At 33.8% G+C, this 21,121-nt stretch overlaps 1 protein-coding gene and 1 pseudogene across 4 annotated transcripts in view; both read right to left on the bottom strand.

Annotated features, from left to right (window-relative positions):
• GPC5 (glypican 5) overlaps positions 1 to 21,121 on the bottom strand; it is a 1,401,099-nt gene that overhangs the window by 733,667 nt on the left and 646,311 nt on the right. The window contains exons 7-8 of one of the 3 annotated variants that reach the window (XM_079138994.1): positions 7,715 to 7,874; positions 2,363 to 4,632 (exon numbers count right to left, since the gene is read on the bottom strand). In XM_079138994.1, coding sequence (XP_078995120.1) covers positions 4,607 to 4,632; positions 7,715 to 7,874 — 186 coding nt within the window. In that variant the 3' untranslated portion in view covers positions 2,363 to 4,606. Of the gene's footprint in view, positions 1 to 2,362; positions 4,633 to 7,714; positions 7,875 to 21,121 lie in introns of those variants that run through there. The other 2 variants (XM_079138995.1, XM_079138993.1) reach the window with 2 other exon arrangements.
• On the bottom strand, positions 19,241 to 20,286 carry LOC306660605 (ragulator complex protein LAMTOR3-like; annotated as a pseudogene). Its single transcript has one exon. The product of its transcript is annotated as a ragulator complex protein LAMTOR3-like (transcript).

The raw sequence follows: 21,121 nt of genomic DNA, 5'->3' as shown, positions 1-21,121 counted from the left end.
TAACATCAGTGTATCATCTATTATTATCACATTTTGTTTTCTTAAATATTTACAATGATCTAGGAGATTCAGGCAAGGTAACAGTGGTGGTGACAACATAGCTTTTGGACACCCCTGAATCCTTAGATGAAATAGAAAGGATAATTTGATAGCAAAACTAAGATCAAATGGACACCATTTAAGCAAATGTTAGTGAAGAGTTATTCTTATGCTCCTGGAAACTGAAACAAGCAAGGATGTACAATCTGCATGCTTTCAACACATGTATAGCAGAAAGCATAAGTTGAAGACTTAAATACAATAGGACCCCAAACAGTCAACAGGTATTCACTGGAAATCAGTAGAAAATGGAAGACATTTTTGTCCACACCAATAATGGGCCAGTACTAGGGCCTTTATATGTGTAGAGCTAAGAGGGCTCGAGTCTTGGAAGCCAATGATCACTTGAAAAAATTGGCAAGATTTTTATATGATTTGGGGTCAAAGGGGAGTCCATATTGGAGAGAAACTTCTAGGTTTGTAATTAAGAACAGGGGGACAAGGATAACAGAGCTAGGAAAGAAAAGATATGGATAAATGTAGGGAAGAGAGACAGGCCATCTCAAAAAACACATCATTATATTTTCCCATAACATTTCTTGAAAATAATAGAACTTTAGAAAAGCTATGAGTCAGGTCTCTAAAAATTTGCAAAATTTAAATTAACACAAAAATAAAAATCAGAAAAGTATTAAGCCAGATCCCACAAAAAGTAATCATAAGAAGGCAGCATATTCTGTGATGGCTCCTACAAATAATGAAAGTACACTAGAAAGATATGTTCAAAAACAGATTAAAAATTAAACATACGATTTCAAAGTGAGCTAAAAGTAAGTAAAGAATACAGCAGCAAATAATAACATAAATCAGAATTAGAAAAACTCAGAAGTTAGAGATCCAACAAATTTAAAAAATATATAATAAAAATTCATTTAAAAACATATGACAACTTAGAAGTAAGGTCAAAGCAGAGAAACCTCACAATTGCAAGGAAAGAAAATGAAAGTCAATGTTTTGTGTCCACCAAAATTGACTTTCAAGCATAAAGGGCATGCACCGTCTCACCATGAGAGGACTGGTACCATGTTTCTCCAAGTGACCTTCCTAAGGAAAGCACAAGAGGAATACTGAGATAAAAATGATGCTTGCTTTTCCCAGGATGCCTTCTCCTTTCCTATCATCAGTTCCTGAAATCAAATCATAAGTCCACCCTCTCAAATGCCACTTTCTCATAAATATTGCAGTCACAATCTGTCTGTCTGTTTCCCGATTGCCCTTTGTCTGTCTCCTTCACAAAGTATTTTATGACTTCCCCATTTGGATAGTCTCTCTCCTTTCCTTGAGTTCACATAAAACTTTTGATTTATCTCCACTGGCATTTAATGCGATATAGGGGATTGTGAACGTTATTTCTTCAGTGTTCATCACAAGCTGGAGGAGGTGATAAATGGGAAACATTGCTGCTGAGAAACCAGAGGTACTGATTCAAAATGGAAGCAAGGGTAACCTGAGGGCTTTGTATCCTGAGGAGAGATGGGAATGGCTCTCTTTCAGTGTTAGGAAGTAACCCAAGGCTAAACAATAAAACTGAGATGGACACCAAAATTCATATAGGGCAAGCTACCATTATTGGCTCAGTTGTAATATTTCCTAATGTTCTCATTCACATGATGCTCTTTTGCAATGCTAATGTATAAATACAACTAAAATCTTTAAACTTTTTTTTTACTAGACACTTATTTGGGAGATATGAATAGAGAAGAACTGCAGTAAACAAAGGTATAAATTTTTGCTCCTTAAAATGTAGTCTTGGACTGCAAGCAACACCATCATCTGAATCATAAGAAATGTCTCAACTCTATCTTCCTCTAGCATATTTCACTCTGTAACAGGACATCCAAGTAACTTTATATATAAGAAGTTTTGAGAAACTCTAAGACCAGACTTTTAATTAATTATACTTAGCTTTTAATTTTTTTGCTTAAGAATCTATATGAAAATCACTCTTTCTACATAGTTGGAGGTAAAAAAGTCATTAAAGATCCAAAGGTATAACTAACATTTTTCTACATGGTGCACTTCCTTACTTAATCCTCATTGAGGGAGAATATTACAATTTCAATATCCACAATGTTTATTTTCAACAGAATGATATATGGGTTTGTTTATAGGTTTTGTTGACAGCTATCGTGATAGTCAAATCATGATAAAATGTATCCAATGATATTTTCTTGATCTTTAATTTTTTATTTGTTTTGTTGGTCATATTAACATAGAATTATGCTGTTCAAAAAAGACCATAGCTTTATTTTATGTCCTCTAGAGTGGTACAGAGTTATGAGACACTATAGAATAGCTGTTGATCTGGGATGCATGCTAGGAGGCTTCTTTAAATTTTAATTAATAGGTTTTCCCTTTTCACCTCAGTGATTTAACATCAGTATAAGTCAATGCAATGAAAATCATCACTTAGGCATTCAAGGACAAACTCCTTTATTTTAAATCTATTACTTAAATCCATGAATGCAATATACAACTTTTCGAGAGAATGAAAGAAGTTTTTATGTGATTCATCAAGTATCCATATTCCATTATACACAATAATGTTTAAAAAATAGCAAACAGAACAAGTCTCAATTATTTGTAAACCAAAATGGAAATGTATAATCAGAATATTATATTCATAGTGATCACATATTAATTAAAATGCATTTATCTTAGACATGTATTTCATTTCTCTTTGGTATTATTTTCATCAGTACTGTGAAAGTTTCACTAGTTAGCAAAATCAAAATATTTACAATTTTGAATGTTGAACAAGATCAGGAAGTATTTCTTTGTGAGTATTTCTGTGGTTTTATCATTCGGAGTTTTATCTGATCCTTTAGTATCAGACATTTGTGAAATGTAGACCAAAGTGCATAGTCATTATTCAAGATTATTTTCTATATGAAAAAAATTTTAATCTAAATAACCCTACAAATATGACTTGTGTTTGTATGAATGGATAAAGTAAACACATAATAAACTCAACATATATAAATACATACTTTAGTAGTTATGGAAAGAAAAATAAATCTGTATTTTTTTTAACTCTCCCTAACCTCTATGCCTAGCTGAGATTTTGTGGGAAAGGTGATTTCTTTAAAATAAGCATAAGAAAGCCAAGATTTATATATTACTAAATAAATCAGCATCTTGTACTCTTTAGTAGCTAACAAAGGGTTATTTTTACTTTACTGTGCACATGGAAAAAAATATTGAATACAATACTCTTTTCCAAGGTCATTCTTAGTACTAGGATATAGACTCATTTGCTAAAGGCTAATATAAGGTTGCTAAGTGAATGCAGAGCACAATGTAGATAATAGCCAGATTCATTTTACACTATAGAATATCTACCAAGAATTCTTTCTAGATCTAGCAAGTTAATAGTCCAATGGATTATTCTACTATTTCTAAATTAATCTTATTTAAGTTAAATACTTTTTGTTCCAATACATCTACCTCCTGAAATGTCACCTTGGGAAATGCTTATGAACTGGATAGTAGTATTCATGGCAGGGAAACATTATTATTGTTATTACGACTGAGAAGAATTCATGGAACAAGGGACGGTTGTAAAGCAAGCTGATAAAAGACCTGAGAACTGAATCCTAAGTTGTTCAAATATTTAGCATTTGGGATGAGGAGGAATAGGCGGAAAACCTCAGCAAAGGATATAAGAGGACAGCATGAAGATCAGCAGTCCTTCTAAAGAAAAGAGCTTGGATGGGTGGGTAGACCATTCCGGAGGACCAAGGGGTCAGAACGCTTCTCTGGTACTCAGAATGGTCTTGTCTATGTGAACTCATATCATGACTGTCCTGCAGGGACTCTGATGCCACCACAAGGAAAAGTATCAATGGCACACACTGAACAGACTTTGATGTCATGTGGAGGACTTTCAGTGAAAGTAAAACTTTTTTTTAAAACTTCTAAATATACTACATATAATATCATATAAAATGATGACGAATATAAAGATAGAACTTAGTTATGTCAAAAAAACTTGAAGACTTCAAATTTGTTGTCTTAATATCTGGTATCTGAATGAACTTGTAATCAACTTCATTTTGCCTAAGATTACACCTATGAACCACCTTATTAAAATAAACTTGCTCATGGGTGATGTGTATTTTTACAGCAAAGGTAGTACAATTTAAATCATAATATCACATAAGAATTGTTAGAAAAGCTGCTACAGATATTCAAAATAATACATGGTATAGTTTTCCTATAGTCTACCCTTAGTAGAACTCTGCTTTGCTTTTTCCACATTTGAAGTTATCAGAATTTAGAGGCCTCAGAAGAGTAATTAAACTGTTAAAGAGGTTTTGATTTTAATGATATTTGGTTTGTTCTGCATTTCTAAAAGAAAATAACTTGTTTTTTCCATTTGTGTTCACAACCTGCATGAAGTAGCCATTGTGAAAGGAAGTGGCAGATACCAGATATATCAAGCATGTTGGCTGCAGGGGTCTGGGGGGGCAAAGTGAAGGTTCAAAGTCATGCCCATTTTGTAATTTCAGGGTATTAATGAAAGATTCATATCTATGTAAAGAGCAAATTAAATATTATAAAACATAGAAAACACTTCCTAAATATTGAGATTTTTAAGCCATTGCACTGATATAGAAAATATTTTACATTTCCTACCCATGAAAACTTATAGATGACTTATTTCTATAAGAAACATATTAATTAACACTTAATAACAGTCTATAGGTAGGATTAAAAGTGGAGATAGCTTTTAATTAAAAAAGTTTTAAATAATTGATCAAAATAAAATGACTCCTAAAAGGTGCATAAATATTTTAGTGCCAAAACGTTGCCAAAATATATACTATACGAAGTGTATAGACCCCTGTGTTGCTTGAAAAAAACATGAACAAAAACATAAACAAAAAAAATCAGTTCAAGGGTAATTAGGAAAGTATTTATCAACTTATACATTAGTGTAAATGGAGCAGAATCATTGAATTTATAGGACACGATAGTAGTATTATTCCTTATACATGTGTATATATATATATATAGTAGTATTATATATATAGTAGTAATAAATGTATATAGTAGTATATATATAGATAGTAGTATTATTCCTAATACATGTATATATATATATATATATATCTATATATATATAACTATATGCACATATCTATCTATATATATAAAATCAGACTTAATTCCTAATCAGATATAGAAAGTGTGACAATGAAATTATAGTACATGTAAATACTCTAGATATGATAAAAAATAAAAGATTATTGAATTGAATATTACCCTCATAGGTAAGTCTTAATTTCTTATCAAACTTTTGTTTCTTTTAAATTCCTAAACAGATGTGATTCCTAATCAGACTTTTTGAGGTAACAAATGAACTTCTACTTCTATTGCATTTCTAAAAATAAACATAATTGTAAGGAAGAAATAATGGCACATTCTAACTTCTTAACCCATATAACACTTGTAAACTTTATAGAATACAATGTCTGTAAGATATTAAGAACATCTGAAACGATGTCTTTACTGGCTTTACCAATGTATCTGGCTAGCCCAAACGGGGAAAATATTGCAGTCTTTTATAAAAATAGACATGTGACTTATATTCTGGTAGCTTTCTTATCCTTCTTTATTTCAGCACGCTCTCTGCAGTGGTTTCCCAGCCACTGATTAAAAATTGAAAGGCAACAGCTATAAGTTCTTAGAAACATAATGGGGAACCCACTTAGAGCAAGCATATGTGGATTTTAAAGGATGTTTGCCTGGAGTTGCTGAAAAGCATGTGTACCTTAATCTCCTCAATTCTGCTGGGTAGTTGCTTTACCATACTTGTCCATTTCAACAGTAATTGAAACCAGGGTTTTGAAGTTAAAAAAAAAAAATCATTCTTGCCACCTTGAAAAGCCTAGTTTTCTGAGAGAACAGTAGTTGAATATCCTTCACTCTATTTCTCTTATGAAACAATCCAAAAGAGTTATTTATAACAAGTCCTTGAGCTTATAAGTAACTTCAGAAAGTGAAAAATCCTGCAGTTGCCAATTCCACACAAGCACACACACACACACAAACGCACACATATTATATATGAAATTTCAACCTGTACTCTTTTTTGTAATAATATTGATATCCTAAAGTCCTGCTGACATTTAAATAACAATGAAATTATAATGTATATAAATATTCTAGAATGGATGAGACTAAAAGATCATTCAATTGAATATTACCCTAATAGAAAAGTGTCATAATTCCTAGACACAGTGGAGGACGTTTAACTTAGTAAAAATGCTCTTTTTATAGTGAAAACCCTTTCTTTTTCTTGTATTTTTTTCTTAAAAAGTATAAAAGGAATCAGACAAATTGTGTTACTACCAATTATAAGAAGACAAATTCTTATGTCCATCTAGAAAAATAGATACTTAATTTGAAGTAGGAACTCCTGGTCCTTTGTTCAATTCTTGCTCAAGTACACTAACTCTTATTTACTTACTTTGTATGTTAAACAAAACTTATTATGTCTAATAAAATATTTCTTTTTGTTAATTATCTTTTAATTTTACCTCTCTATTGGTTTTAATTCCTTTAACCAATATATTTGGCTTATAAAACTACATGGTAGAAGAATGAAGAATTGCGGCTTGAAGCATTTGTAGTGTTCCTAATTTGCCACAATAGAACTGAAAAGTAAATGAAGTTTTCATTCACCACAGGGCATGTCTAAACAGGTCCAAAGCACCTCTGCGTGATTCGGAGGGTACCATGCCAACCTCCAAGTGGTGCAGCACATGTCCATCAGATGGCCTTAGCGTCATACTTGGAGAATCAAAGCTAAATGAATAGTTGAAAGCCAGCTGCTCTGGGTACTTTGCCATTTACTTCTCAGTTGGTCACTGTGGTTGTCTTGCTCATATGAACATAACAACGGAAGGCATAGAACCTATATTCCTAGTCTTTTATGTGAAGTCCAGAAAGAGAAATCCATTTGGTTGTTTTTCTTTTCCTTTCTTATTTTCCTTTTTGTTACTTGAGAGTTATTTTTTTGGGGGGTAGTGATCCGCCTAGCAATACCAGAAATGACTTTAAATTCAGACAGTTAAACAAAGTGATCCCAGTTGGTGAGATTTTTGGAAAAGTGCAAATAAGTTAAATCCAAGTTATTTTTAAACAAAAGTAACCATATATTTATCAATTTATTTGCATTTTGATTATAATGAAAACCTAACAGAGTAAAAACTTTTATACACTAGCATAATAATAATTTAAAATTTCACCATTTGATTATTGTATAGCACTTATCAATGCTGGTTCCACATTACTTAGCAATATACATTCAATATCCATTATGTCCTAAGAATTATTACACTTTAAAACTTATAATTCTCAGAACTAATGATCATTCATTGTTTTTTTCATGGAAAAGTATAATTTCCATTTCAAGTCATTAGTTAAAAAAATCAACAAAATTCCCAAGAATGCATGCCCTAAATAACTACAAATGGGCTCATTTTCATATCTGCTTCTGAATTCATTGCCATTATTATTATTATTTTTTTACAATCATCGTAACGAATGTCCTTAATTATATTTCAGAACCAATTCTTGAAAAACAGCATTGGAATCACTGACTTACAGTTGGTGATTTTCAGTGTCCTCTTCACCTCTCCACTTCCCGATCCTCCGCAACCATCCTCATCATCACAGTCTCCACTGACTTGCTCCGCCATACCACCACCACTGCCCGGCTGCGGAAGCTCCCACTTGTTGGGTTTGGGTGACCTACCCTGTAACAGCTAAAGGTGGACACCAAAGATACTTACTAATAGCAAACTCGACTCTTCTAATAACACTATTCAGAAACTTAGATAGAAATAACAATATTCTCATAGGTATCCACCATTTTGGTATAGACACCTTACTAAGCCAAATCTTCAAAAAATTAAAACAACTGAAATAATAATGGGCAAAAACTTATATTCATGAAGAGCTACACTCGGCCTACCAGCTCTGTGATAAGGCTTTGGATAATGCTTTAGGAAACAAATAAAACCAGGCCTTCTTGCTGATGGGTAGTTTGGCCAGAGAATCTTTTGCTGTTAAAAAATTAATGCCGAAGTGTGGTAAAGTAAACTGCAATAAGACACAACTACCCTGGGAGTGTAATCCCTGGTAACAGTGTCCTGTTTTGTACTGTCCAAAATTGCTCAAAAGGTAGTGTACTATCTTTCTAGAAAAGAAGTTCCTCGAAAGAATCCATAATTTTGGATACAAACATTTATACCTTTATTTAAACTTTCTCACATTAAAAACAAGGTCCAATGTGTATGACCCACAAATGAATTTGGGGCAAAAGATTCAGGTACTGTTTTCAATTTCTGCAAGGTATTTAAGAAATTTAGCTGACTTCTCAGTTCTTAGTTCTTAAGGATTTCATTTACCTTATGAGCAAAACAGAATAGCCATTCTCCCCTGCAGCATAGGAGTGCTGGTAATATTTTTAAATAATATTGGAAATGTCTGAACTCTTTTTCACAAAGGTGATGTTATGAATAATAGAATATTTCACTTAAAGCTAAAATTGTATAAAATAATCCAGTATGTAACATTTACCACTGTAAGGCAATTATGGGAAACACATAACCCAGCATAATTCCAAGAGGGTACTGCTATATTATGAATGATATATACTTTTGCTGCCCACTTAATGGACATTTAAATTCTCATGGTACTTCATGAAAGATTTAGGGTTGTAACTTCTGTGATTTTCCAAAATACAGTATCAATTTGCAAATACTAATTGTACAGCCCACATTAAATCTTTCAAGCTGAAGAACAGTGAAATAGCTCAGTATACCTAAGATGAATATGTTTAACATTTAAAGAATACTTATATTAATCAACTGGACTTTGACATTCATAAACTTCAAAATTAAAAAAAATTATGTCATTAATTCTGAATTATTACAGTTTTTAAGATTTACTTTTTCTAAAAATACGCAACACAAATTTTAAAATTCTTTTCACTGGCACTTTTTAAAAAGTATGTTAATATGTGTTTAAAAGGCTTCTTTCAACATCAAATGAATTTAGTAAATATTACATTAAAGAAAGTTTCTCTGCTGTGTTTAATGTCCTGGTGCATATGTATTCTACTTTCTGGAAAGGGAGGACAGGTTTATGGCAATGGGGAAACACAAATATGCAACAAACCATATAAAAATTAAAATCTGGAAAAGAAGTGTAAGTACAAATGGTTTTATTTTACACCATTTACCATTCCATTCATCATGCATTTAATATATTCATAAAGGGCTTGGACCCTGAGGTCCAACCTACTTAGATATGAATCCTGATTTTGACATACACTAACCGTGACACATGGGATTGGGGCAAATTCCTGAATAACTCAATTCACTTACATCTAAAGTAAGGACAAGAATTTATGTGTGCCATCATTCATAGTTTGAGAAAACATATGTAAAGTACTTTGCCAATTACTTAGTGTGTCAGCACCTTAAAAATTAATATATGTTGATTATTATTACCTCCTTTATCATATATTCTATTACAATATTGTTTAAACAACCAGAACATATTAATTGAAAGAATTATTTGATAAAGAATCCAATTACACAACTCATTAAAAATTTTTAAAGTATTATCTGACAAGTACAACCAAAGCCAATTTCTCTGGCAGTACATTGCTTCCTTTTTGACCCTGACATCCTTTTCCAACATTTCTCATATCAACTATATTTCCCTAAGAATTATATTAGTATTTTTACTGGGATCTTGGCCAGAATCCTGGTGAAATCTCCTTAAAAATATAAACAATGTCTAAATCACAAGACCACAACCCAAAGAATTTGAACTAAATAATGCACACTGAAAGATAGTCCATGTAAAACAGAACTTACTACATTAGGAAATGCACTTATTTGAAAGTGATTGAATATAAACATTGTCAGAGAATTATTCACTCATTTGTAGTGACTATACAAAATAATAGAGAACTTTTTTCAAAAAGCATTTATTGTTTTCTACATTTCTCTAGAGTTTCAGTGAAACTGTAAGAGATACTTAAGGGCCTCAAAGTTTTAAGATATAGGACTACGTAAAACTACATTTTAATTTAACTCAAATTATCTGTGCTGAACACAATTTTAAAATTGACCCCAAGACTTCCTACTGTAATCCTCTGGACTATACAAATGATGTCACTTTCATGCCTACTAGCTTACATATCAAAAGGAATTTTTAAATGTCATTAATGTCAGTAATCAGTTGAACTTGGTTGTACCAAAAATAAGATTTTTCTGGGATGGAGTAATATAATCACATGAGTTCTTTAAAAGGGGAAGGTTTCTCTGGCTATGACCAGAGTCACAAAACATCTAAGTATGGAGGGAGTCAGGGACATTGAATGCAGGGGAGCTGCTAGCTTTGAAAGTATGTGTTGGGATGCTGTGGGAGCCTATTAAAGTTCCTATGGCAAGGAACTGGACTGATGGCCTTTAGGGGTTGGAAGTGAAGTGATCTGCATACCAACAGCAAGGAAATGGGGCCCTCGGTTCTACAGCTGAGTTCTCTCTACTGCCTACTTGAGCCTGGAAGTGGTTTCCCTTCAGCGCCTCCAAATTGTGGCTGCAACTTGATTTTGGCCTTGTGGAGTCCTGAGCAATGAGCCCACTCAGACTTCTGATAAGTAAAATTATGAGCTAAAAATTGAATGTTGTCTTGAGTCTCTAAATGTGTGGTCATTTGCTATATAGCAAGAGAAAAATAATACACTCTCTACCCCTTGATTGGGCCATACTTCTTGGAAATTTTCTTTGCTATCATCTGATTCTCTAGGACAGTCTTCAGAACAAAAGGTCAAAATTTCCATAAGACACACCTTACCAAGAAGATGGTACCCCTGGAAACAAGCTTAGATTTCATCTTTGCATCAGTTTTCATTTTCTCTACCTTTTTAAAATCCTTCTCACTGATTTTCATGTCTCTGAGTAAGAGGTATAATTGCTGTTTCCTATGATCAACTGATCCAAATAGATCCACTTGATCCATGACTTCAGGGCTCCAATAAGCCCTTCTCCATCTGGTGGGGTCAATAATTACTCCTTCTCTAAGTGCAAGTTCTATCTTATAAATGTTATTTTCTCACTTCTTAGTTAGTACATGTCAACAAATGTTCATCTTCCTTCTTATAATTATTATAATTTACAAAAGTTTAGTTAATTTCTAGTTATCAAAAACAATGGGATTTTCACAGTAAGACCTTTGTTCATACAATAAAAAAAAAGACCTTTGCTCATATCTTCTATTCTCTCTCTCTCTCTCTCTCTGTCCCTCTGTCTCTCTCTTTTTCTCTGGACTATACAATTCAAATTTCTTGTTTTGTTCATCTTTCTCCCCCATTCCTTTAAAAGAAATAAATAAACAAGTTTCAGTGAAGAGTATAAATCCTCTATTCTTACTCTCTTTCAGGGAGCTCATTCTAACAGATTGTGCCTCCACCTGTATACACATTACATTCTGGTCTTTATTCACAGTCCATGCACTGCTTAGTTCATCTCTAAGCTATGACTGGAGGTAAAGATGAACTATCACATTTTCTCTCTTCCAGTGAAATTATTAATCTCTACCCTTCATGCAGCATTAAAACATATCTTCTGAGATCTCCTCCTGCAGGGGTTATATTAGTCTCTCTTACACATGACCACCATATTTTTGTATTTTCTCCAAATCAGTACTTTTACCATGTCATTTCTGAGGCTTAATGATCTTTGAGACACTCTACTGTCAAAAACCACTCACAACATGTACCTGGAAGAGGAAAAAAATATTAGTTTAGACAGATGGGTAAAGAGAAGCGTGGTAAAATGTGGTAGAATGTTTGGGGAATGCACACGATTTCCCCTTCTTAGTTTTTGAAAGCTCACAAGAAATATCACAAGAAGCAAAATTGTTTAATTAGGATTCTTCTCACATTTTCCAAATTTACATAAGCAAACCACCCATCTCCCCTCCCTCAACACATGCTGACATACTTTTAGAAATCGGTCCAAGAAAACATGTCCAAAGGTGGCCTGGCAGTCAAGGTGCCATATGATACACTGTTTCTGTTTTTAAAAAATAGTGTTTGAACACAGCTCCTCAGCACCCCAATTCCATTACAGAGCAGTCAATCATCGCCACAGAAATCCTGTGACTTTATCATTTTCTTCATGCTTGTTTTATAGTCCCCTCACTTCCAGCTCTTGTTTCCCCACACACAGCATACATCCTTTCCTCTTCAACTCATCATAGTATAACTAACTTTCAAGTTCAAACTCAAATATACTTTTTTTCTGTTCCACATGTATATCTGTGATCTTTGCAACTCTGCATCGTTTGTTGGCACTTAATCAACTTTCTTGAACATATGTCACCCTTTTTGATTAATGATAAGTTTCTCAGAGATGAGACCAGGATTCAATTTGCTTTATACCACTGTGCATTATGAAGAGAGTGCTTATTAGAAGGTAAATGTTAAATATACATATATTGACCAATTGATTTAAAGTTTAAAAGTAATTAAGCTAACTCTGTCTTTAATGCTCTATCTAATTTATTAAAGAACTTTCACTTTTACTGAAGCCATTCATGGCCATGATATTCTGGAATAACTCTGAATTCATACTTATTGACTACCAGATTGTTTGATTCTCTTGTTAATTCAGTGACATTTTTAAAGCATATATTGTGTAACAGGTATTTCGGAAGCTAAACTTCTATGTCAAAAGAGAACATGGTGTTTTTGTTTTAAAAATTGCTCAGTGTGTACTTTATTTCAAACATGGCATTCAGGAATATGCAACAAGATAAACCTAAAATGAATGAAATAATTTGAAAAGCAGGATAAAAGAAGAAATAGCCTGAAGGCTTAGTTTTGTGTTATTGAAAATAATGCTTCTTTATAATCGTAATAAGAATAATTTTAAACATCTTATTTCTGAGTATCTGGAGACTTCTAAGAAGTTGTTTAAACAAAAATTTCTCATTGAAGAATCATGCCAAGATATACTCCACAAATATATTTGTTTGCACCTAGTTACACCAAAAAGGACAGGGATGTCTCCATTACCTTTTAAAATAAATGTGTATAGAACTGTTTCATAATAAATATGGACATATTGTTAAAAGTTGATTAATGCAAAAGGTCTGTCTTCTAGAGTAGGAAGGAAAGTTTAGCTTCATGATTTGGATCATCAGGCAATGAATGCCTTCCTTATTCCTTCAGAAGGGGTCAGCTGTCTCCATTCCCCTCCCCGTCCAGACCCTCAAAGGCAACATGCATGTAGCTACCTTCTGCTCCCTAGTTTCCACCCTCACCTGCAAGCACGGTTTTACATCCTACTATCAACTAATTTTGAGAAAAAAGCATATTTTCTGTCAAGGAGGAGCTGCCCCAACTAATATTTAGTAAAACAAAAGGATTTCCCCGTGTGTATACTTAAAAGAACATACAAAAATAAAATAAATCTAGAATGATATTGAAACCAAATTCTATGAGCAATACACAAAAATCTGTCAATTTATGACCACCACATTTATGCCATATAACAAATCTCTTCATTTTTAACTACATACATGAATAGATGTCCCATGTAGTCATAAAACATGCTATAAGAATATTTTAAAATTTAAAACCCCCAATAAATTTGACATTATTTCTTTGGCTCTATATATTCTGAATCTATAAAATGTAATAAGAATATCTCTTTGGAAAGTTTTATGAGTATTATTTGGGTTATATTATGTGAAGTGTTAGTTAGCACATTGTATATGGTCAGTAATAGTTAACTTGATCATTATTATCATTATAAGCAATAGGAACTGATATTGCAGAGGAGAAAACCCATGTGGGAATAAAAATCCCTATCTACAGTACCATTCTGTGTTGGCTCTGTCATTTGAATCTGTCCCAACAAAAAAATAAAATGATGGAATTTTAAAATCTGAGCCTATGGCCTGTCATAGAGGGTAGAAAGTCAATCAATACATACATATTTATAGAACAATTAGAACAGAGAAAAGAACATGATTGAGTCCCAGCCACACATTAATTGTGTGCCTTAGGCAAATCACTTAAGCCTATTAAAACTCATTTTATTCTACTGAATGATAATGCATGGAAAAGCACTTTATACACTATAAACCACCACGCTCGTTGACAGGGTTCTGTGCATAGCAACGCGTCCATAAAATTGAGAAACCAACAAATTGAAGACAGAGCGAAAAACAAAAACAATGACAACAACAACAAAATGACCACCCGTCAGAGTGCTCTTCCGTTCCTCAATGCCATGCAGTTTCTGCAGGCAGCTGATTAGCTGAAAATAGTCAGTTTTGAAGACTGATGCTTCCTGCTTATGTTTAATTGGTTTAGGAAGCTCATTAGGGATGCTATCTTGGAGGATGAGTTTGGTGGGCAGAATATCTGATGACTCTAAGGCAAATGTACTTTCAGCTGTCGAATTAATTTCTCAACAGACTCAATTTGCTTTATACTAACTGTCTGGCAATATCCCATAGCTGCAAAAGTCTTTCAAACACTTGTGATAAAATCTGGCTATAGATGGCTCACACACACGTTTGCTGTGAAAGAGAAACACTCATCACATTAAAAAAAATCACCAGACACGAGAGTAGTTGAATGTGCTTTAACATACCAAACGTAATAATAATCTCTAAAATATTTCTCCCTTCTCATAGTCATTTCCACAGATAGATGAGAAATAAATATGTGTCTAGAAAGCATTACGCATCATACAGGTCACCTTAGTCAGCTATTCAAAGGTAAATATGGCAAAATCTGCAATTTCACTGTTTTATCCTGATGATGTGACTATGTTCAGGCAAAACTTAAAATGATGGAAAAATTGCAAACCAGAAAACTGAAGATCTAGAAACAATAGTACTGTTTACTTCATCAATAAAACATTTTTAAAGAGCATTTTAAATATAGACTGAAAAATATTCTACATATATACACATTCAAAAATGTACATATATATGAATCTCATTTTGTTATAAAGGGATTGGTATTTGCACTTTCATATAGTCCAAGTAAAACCCATAAAGTAATGTATATGAAATAGGAAAAACCACAGAAGCTCATAACATTTTGAAATTGGAAAACTGATTCAAAATTCCTCATGGTCTATTTTAAAGTTTATCTCTATAGGATATTTCAAATGAGACATAACATCATTTTATGTGACATTGTCTTATTATTTTGTTTGCAACATAACTTCCCTTTCCCCAATCCTCCTACTCTGCTTCCAACCAACCCATCCAACTCCACTCCATTTTCACCTCCCTCATTAACTTATTAAATTATCTTTTACAAACCTCTTTTACCAAACTTTCCCACTCTTGATCTTTAAAACTTAAAAAAAAAAAAAACCATCCATAAACTCAAATATCACAGATCTCCAGATTTATATTTTCAAAAACAGTTAAATCTTTACAGATGATTCTACCTAAAAAGCCAAACACTTTTTACTATATGTCATGTTATGTTAAGTTGACCGGACACAGAAGTCATTTCTGTAGGGTTTCTTTTCAGTGTTTGCTTGAAGTTGGAGCTTTCTGATCTTGGCTTCTGTTGCACCAGTAATTTGAAAGGTCACTGCTCTGCTGGCATTTGGCTTATGCAATGTAGTCTGGCAATTTATAAAAGTCTTGTGATTTTGTAAATAGAACACTGAAGTTAGAAAAGGCTTGCTGAAATCATTCTCTAGGTTCTAATACTGCAAAGTTATTGAATCTTGTTCCCATAAGAAAATTCTGTCTGTCTCCATGTCCCCATGTCTGATCCTTACCTCCAACTCAAAACAACCAGCCCCCTCTTTTTCTGAGCCATCATTCCAAAATGAACTGTTTAAGTTTATTATGAGTTTGTGTCCTACTCCAAATTCAAGCTTCCCAGGAGGGTGAAAATAAAAGCCAAGTAAATGCAGAAATAAATAGAAAACAACTTCAAATAGAACTCAGAAAACAATGTGGGATCAAATGAGGAGTATGCATGCCAAATTTTATGAATTCTCCAACAGCTCTTGTGAAAAAGCTCTGTGAAACCACTCCAAGGATCTGAAATGAATTGGTGGAAAAGCAAACAACCTTTCTCACAAGACAACTCTAGAGTTAATGTCGGAGTCTTCTGTCGCAACACCCACACTAAGCTGGCCAGAAAGGTGCAGAAGATGAATGACAGGGGTGGAGGAAGAAATAAAGACATCTTGTGAGTAAGCAAGATGTTTGCATCAGAAGAGGAGAGAAGAAAAATGAAGGTTAGCAGTAAATTAAATAATTGTAACATATTTAATGAAATAAGTAGATGTGCAATTCTAATTTCTTAGATCAAACATTATATTATCTAGGACATGATATATTATAATTATGCTTCCATGATTAAAAGAAAGTGATATTACTTTCTTCAAGTCACTACTTCACTTACAATTTAATATGTTAATTCTCCAAATCATTATTGCATATTAACCTATATCCACAAAAATAACACAAAGCACATATACATATATTCCCCACACAAATATACTTGAACAGAGCCATTACAAATAACTTATAGCTGATCCAGGCTGGACTGTGATCAAATAAAGGGCAGTTTAAACAAGAATAATGATATATTAAACGATTTCATTTTTTGCATTGGTCAGATACAGATTAAGTTTACATTATTCACAGTGTGCTTTATTATCAAGGAGTCTTTTTTATTTAACATGCACAAAGCCTGCATCTCTTTAACTAGATCTTCATATGCACAGGTAATGCTTAAATATCCAACAAGTCAATACATACAAATATATTAGTTGGTTTTTAACGTACATATTTTAACATATTTTTCACAAATGTACAGTTACTTGTGGCCTGGATTGTCTCAGTCAACTGTCTCTCCTCACAGTGGGTATCATAGCAAGAAAGGGTATATAAATTTACTACTGAGAAAATGCCTAACCATTTGCCCAGACCTCCCATCTCATCTTTCTGAAATAACAGTCCTGATTAAGCTAATTTTAAAAACCAAGGAACATACTGAATATCTACTGAGCCTGAGGACAGTGAGTGAATATATTCCGAAGCATGTATAGATTGACTGAAGGTGACTTTTAGACAGCTCAACATCATCTAGGAAATCAAGTGTTTATTAGCCACACTTTACAGAAGTGAAGCAGGATCGATATTACCAACCATGTTTTACTTTCCCAGTAAATAATATAGATAGTATTAATCTTTATAAATAGTACCAAGGAAATGGTTTTCTTCCTCTTTTTTTTTTTTTAATTTTTTTTATTGGGGATTAAACCCAGAGGTACTTGACCTCGAAGCCACATCTCTAGCTGGTAATATATTTTATTTTGACAGAAGGTCTCCTTAAGTTTGCTTAGGACCTCACTAAATTGTTGAGGCTGGCTTTGAACTTGCCATCCTCCTGCCTTAGCCTTCTGAGACGCTGGGATTGCAGGTGAGCACCACTGTGCCTAGCTAAATGAATGATTTTTTCCCCTCACTTTGTCTGTTCAATTTTGCTTCACCTGGCCCAATCCTTAGGAAAAGAATTGGCAACACTAGCTTTGCACTTATTGCCAGGGACAAAGAGATTGTGCATGTACTTTCTACCTAGAATATGGGAATATGCATTTTCCATAATTAAAGTTGTTTCCTTTGATTTTTTGGTTATTTTTGTGTATCGAGAATGCATTTCTTTCTAACAGGATTACAAGATTTATGTCATTCACATGGGTGTGCTAAAACCATAGCCCTTTTAATCTCCATGAGGCTGATGTCATCAAAAGACAGAAAAGGAAAAATGTTTTAAAAGGAAGAAGAAAGAGGACCTAAGGAAAAGAAAGAGGGAGGAAGGTGGACTTTAATCATGCTACATTGTCACGTAGGGGTTCCCTGCTTAGTAACGATTTTCACTGAATTCATCAAAATTTCCATCGCCTTTCTGAAAGAACTCTGAGTGATAGCAAATTCATTTAAAATCTGACTTTGGCAACCAATCGAGATTCCCTTCATTGGCCAGCTGTGCAGAGATCATTCTCAAATGCTCTATTAAAAAAGAAAGATTCCCCTGAAGTTTCCCAGTCTATTAAAGGTTTATTTCCAAAAGGAGCTCGTTCTGATCCCATTTAGTATGACACCCCTGTGTATGCCAGATGGTAACAGGCATTACAGCTTCACAAATGTCATTCTGATTTTCACCTTTACAATTAAATTCTCCTACTTCTCTTTACCTAAACCACAAAATTGTGGACAAAGATATGCCAAATGAAGGGAATATTTTGCTAGAAATATTGGATTTATTTGAGGAAAATGTGCAATATTTGAGAATTTAGCTGCTTGGGAGCTGGTGGGAAGGTATTTGAATAGGATTTTAGGTCAAATTCTCACACTAACTACTTAAATGTGTGACCTTAAACAAATGACTTAATCTTTCTGCAACTAAAATTTTCATTCAAAAAAAGAATTGAGGACACGGAAATTTCCCAAATATATTTATAATATAGCTCTAAAATTTTCAATTCTTATATTTTTTAATGCCATTCTAACATTCAGTTTAGAAATAGGTATTATATCTGCAAGGCTTACTGCAAGCCTCTCTGACATTCATTTTAATTCTATTTGTTTTCCTGCTACACGTAATGTTTGAGGTTCTTAAAATTGAAAATACATGCTCTTTCAGATTTTATTGTATTTTCCCAAAAACATATATTCAAATACTAATCCCAGATACTTCAGAATATGACTTTATCTGGAAATAGGGTCTTCACAGTTAAGATGAGGTCATTAGGGTAGGACCTAATCCAGCATGACTAGTATCCTTATAAAAATGTTTATTTAAACAGCAGGTCTTTCTTCTTAATTGCTACATTTTATTCTACTGTATTAATGAAAGAAATTATTTTATGTTCTCCTGTGGGTGGACAATTGTACAGTTTTGAGGATCTGGATATAAAAGTAATGTTGCTATGAGATTCTTGTAAATGATTTTTAGCATTATCTATTTCCAAAAAGTGCTATTTGAGAGTAGTTATGTTATTTCTTAAATTTTTTTTTTTTTTTTTTTTTTTTTTTTTTTTTTTTTTTTTTTTAGTGATTGTACTGATTTTATTACTTTTACTAAGCCATTTTGTCTTCCTCACACTCAATGCAAAGAAATAAAACACAATATAAAGAAAAATATGTCATTATTATTCACAATAAAAAGGGTCTGCTGCATTCTTGCAGGCCTGGGAGTATTGTACAATAGGGAGCACATAATGGCTCAAGTGGATCAATGTACCATTTTGATTCTGATCCACTGAACAGAATCTCATTTATATCTGGTGACTGGACTAACTCCATGGGAGCTGTGATAGACTGAACCATTTCTGTGGTATCCCAAGATCTCACTAAATAAGAAAAGACCTTATGCAAGTAAATATAACAATTGATCTGTCTATACATTATAGCCTCTTTCTTTAGTATAAGGTGGGGAAAAAGGGGCCTTTTTGAGTACATAGATAAAAGTATTATTGTGTTCTAAAGATTGCTGGATTGATATTGTGTTGTTACAATGAAGACAAGATACTCATCAGAAGCCACTGTCACATTAAGAAACTTCCACAACTTTTATCAATTCTTCAAATAATGGAGCGAGTTCCTTTTCTAGGCTGACAATTAGTCCTGTATTGGCACTGCTGCTGGCTATGAAACTCACCACCAAAGGTAAACGATTGAACTGAACCACCTACAAAGGAAATAAGATCTGGTAGGTGTTATAGTAACATATAATGCTTTTATTTTTTGAAAGTCCAAGTTTGCTCCCTTGATCAGTGGCAAGGGCAAAAGTAGATAAGAAACCAGGTCTCAAAGCATGTTCTGGAGCATTATCATTGGCCACTTTAATAACAGGTACTCCATCTCTATCTGACACAACAATAGCATGGAGTCCTTCAACACTCGGTAACTTCTTATACAGGAATCGCTTCAGGTCATCCGCCATGACGAACCCCTTTCTCCCGCAGGATCAATCTCCACGCCTGGGTTTATGGGCTGCCGGATTAGTTCCACCGCTGTACAGAGAAGGTTCCAATGACAGGTTCCTCTGCAAAGCGCTATCACATGACTCGTGACCTCGGCAGCGCTCCAGGAAGCACTTTGAAGGCGGATGACCTATTTCTTAAATTTTTGAAAGAATTCACCAGATAATTCACCTGTGCCTGTAATTGTTTTTTTGTGAGAAATGTGCTAAATATATATTGGGACTAATGACACGTTAACTAACCCAGGCTGACTTCTTACTCCCTGGTGGGTGAGCAAGATCAAGGCCTCAAAGGCGGTTTCAAAAGTTAATGATAAATGGGACCACCGTCAGGGATTGGTTAACAGTTCCACAAACGTGATCAGCTCTGGCTTGCCATATAGTCCTATGGGACTCTCACCTGCGTGAACCCCGGTGCCTTGCTGACCTTTAATCTGATTGGTTCCCACCTAGCCCCCCACCCTACATAAAAGCTGTGTGACTTCCTCAATCCAGGAGTTCCTGCTGTGACTGGTCTCCCTCCCACCGCCAGGAGGGCTGGGTGCTGGCCGTCATTTGCCCCTACCTTTCCTGGTCTGGCCTTGTTGGGGAGGGCTCCCTTCCCTTGTCACTGGTCGAGAAGAGCAAGGGGGCTAAAGACCCCAACAAATATAGACATAGTTTCTATAATAGATGCAGAGCTCATTCAGACTGCTAAAACTGTTGCAATATTTAAAGGCTATTTTGCCAGTGAAATCCATTGCTTCCTGCAATTTCATGCTCCTATCTAGGATTATTTCTCCTTAGCCAGTAGAACTTTCACTAGTATTTTTTATAGTTCCAATCTTCTTGTCAAACATTTACTGAAGAACTGTTTGTCTCAAATATTTTACTATGCTTCAATTTTATGTATATTTTCACTGACTATAGATTTTTATATTGGTATAATTTTTTCCTCAGCATGTTCAA

This window comes from Sciurus vulgaris (assembly GCF_902686455.1).
Source record: "Sciurus vulgaris genome assembly, chromosome: 4".
NCBI classification, from domain to species: domain Eukaryota; kingdom Metazoa; phylum Chordata; class Mammalia; order Rodentia; family Sciuridae; genus Sciurus; species Sciurus vulgaris.
The sequence above is the reverse complement of the archived record's forward strand: the minus strand, read 5'-3'. Positions and strand labels throughout refer to the sequence as shown.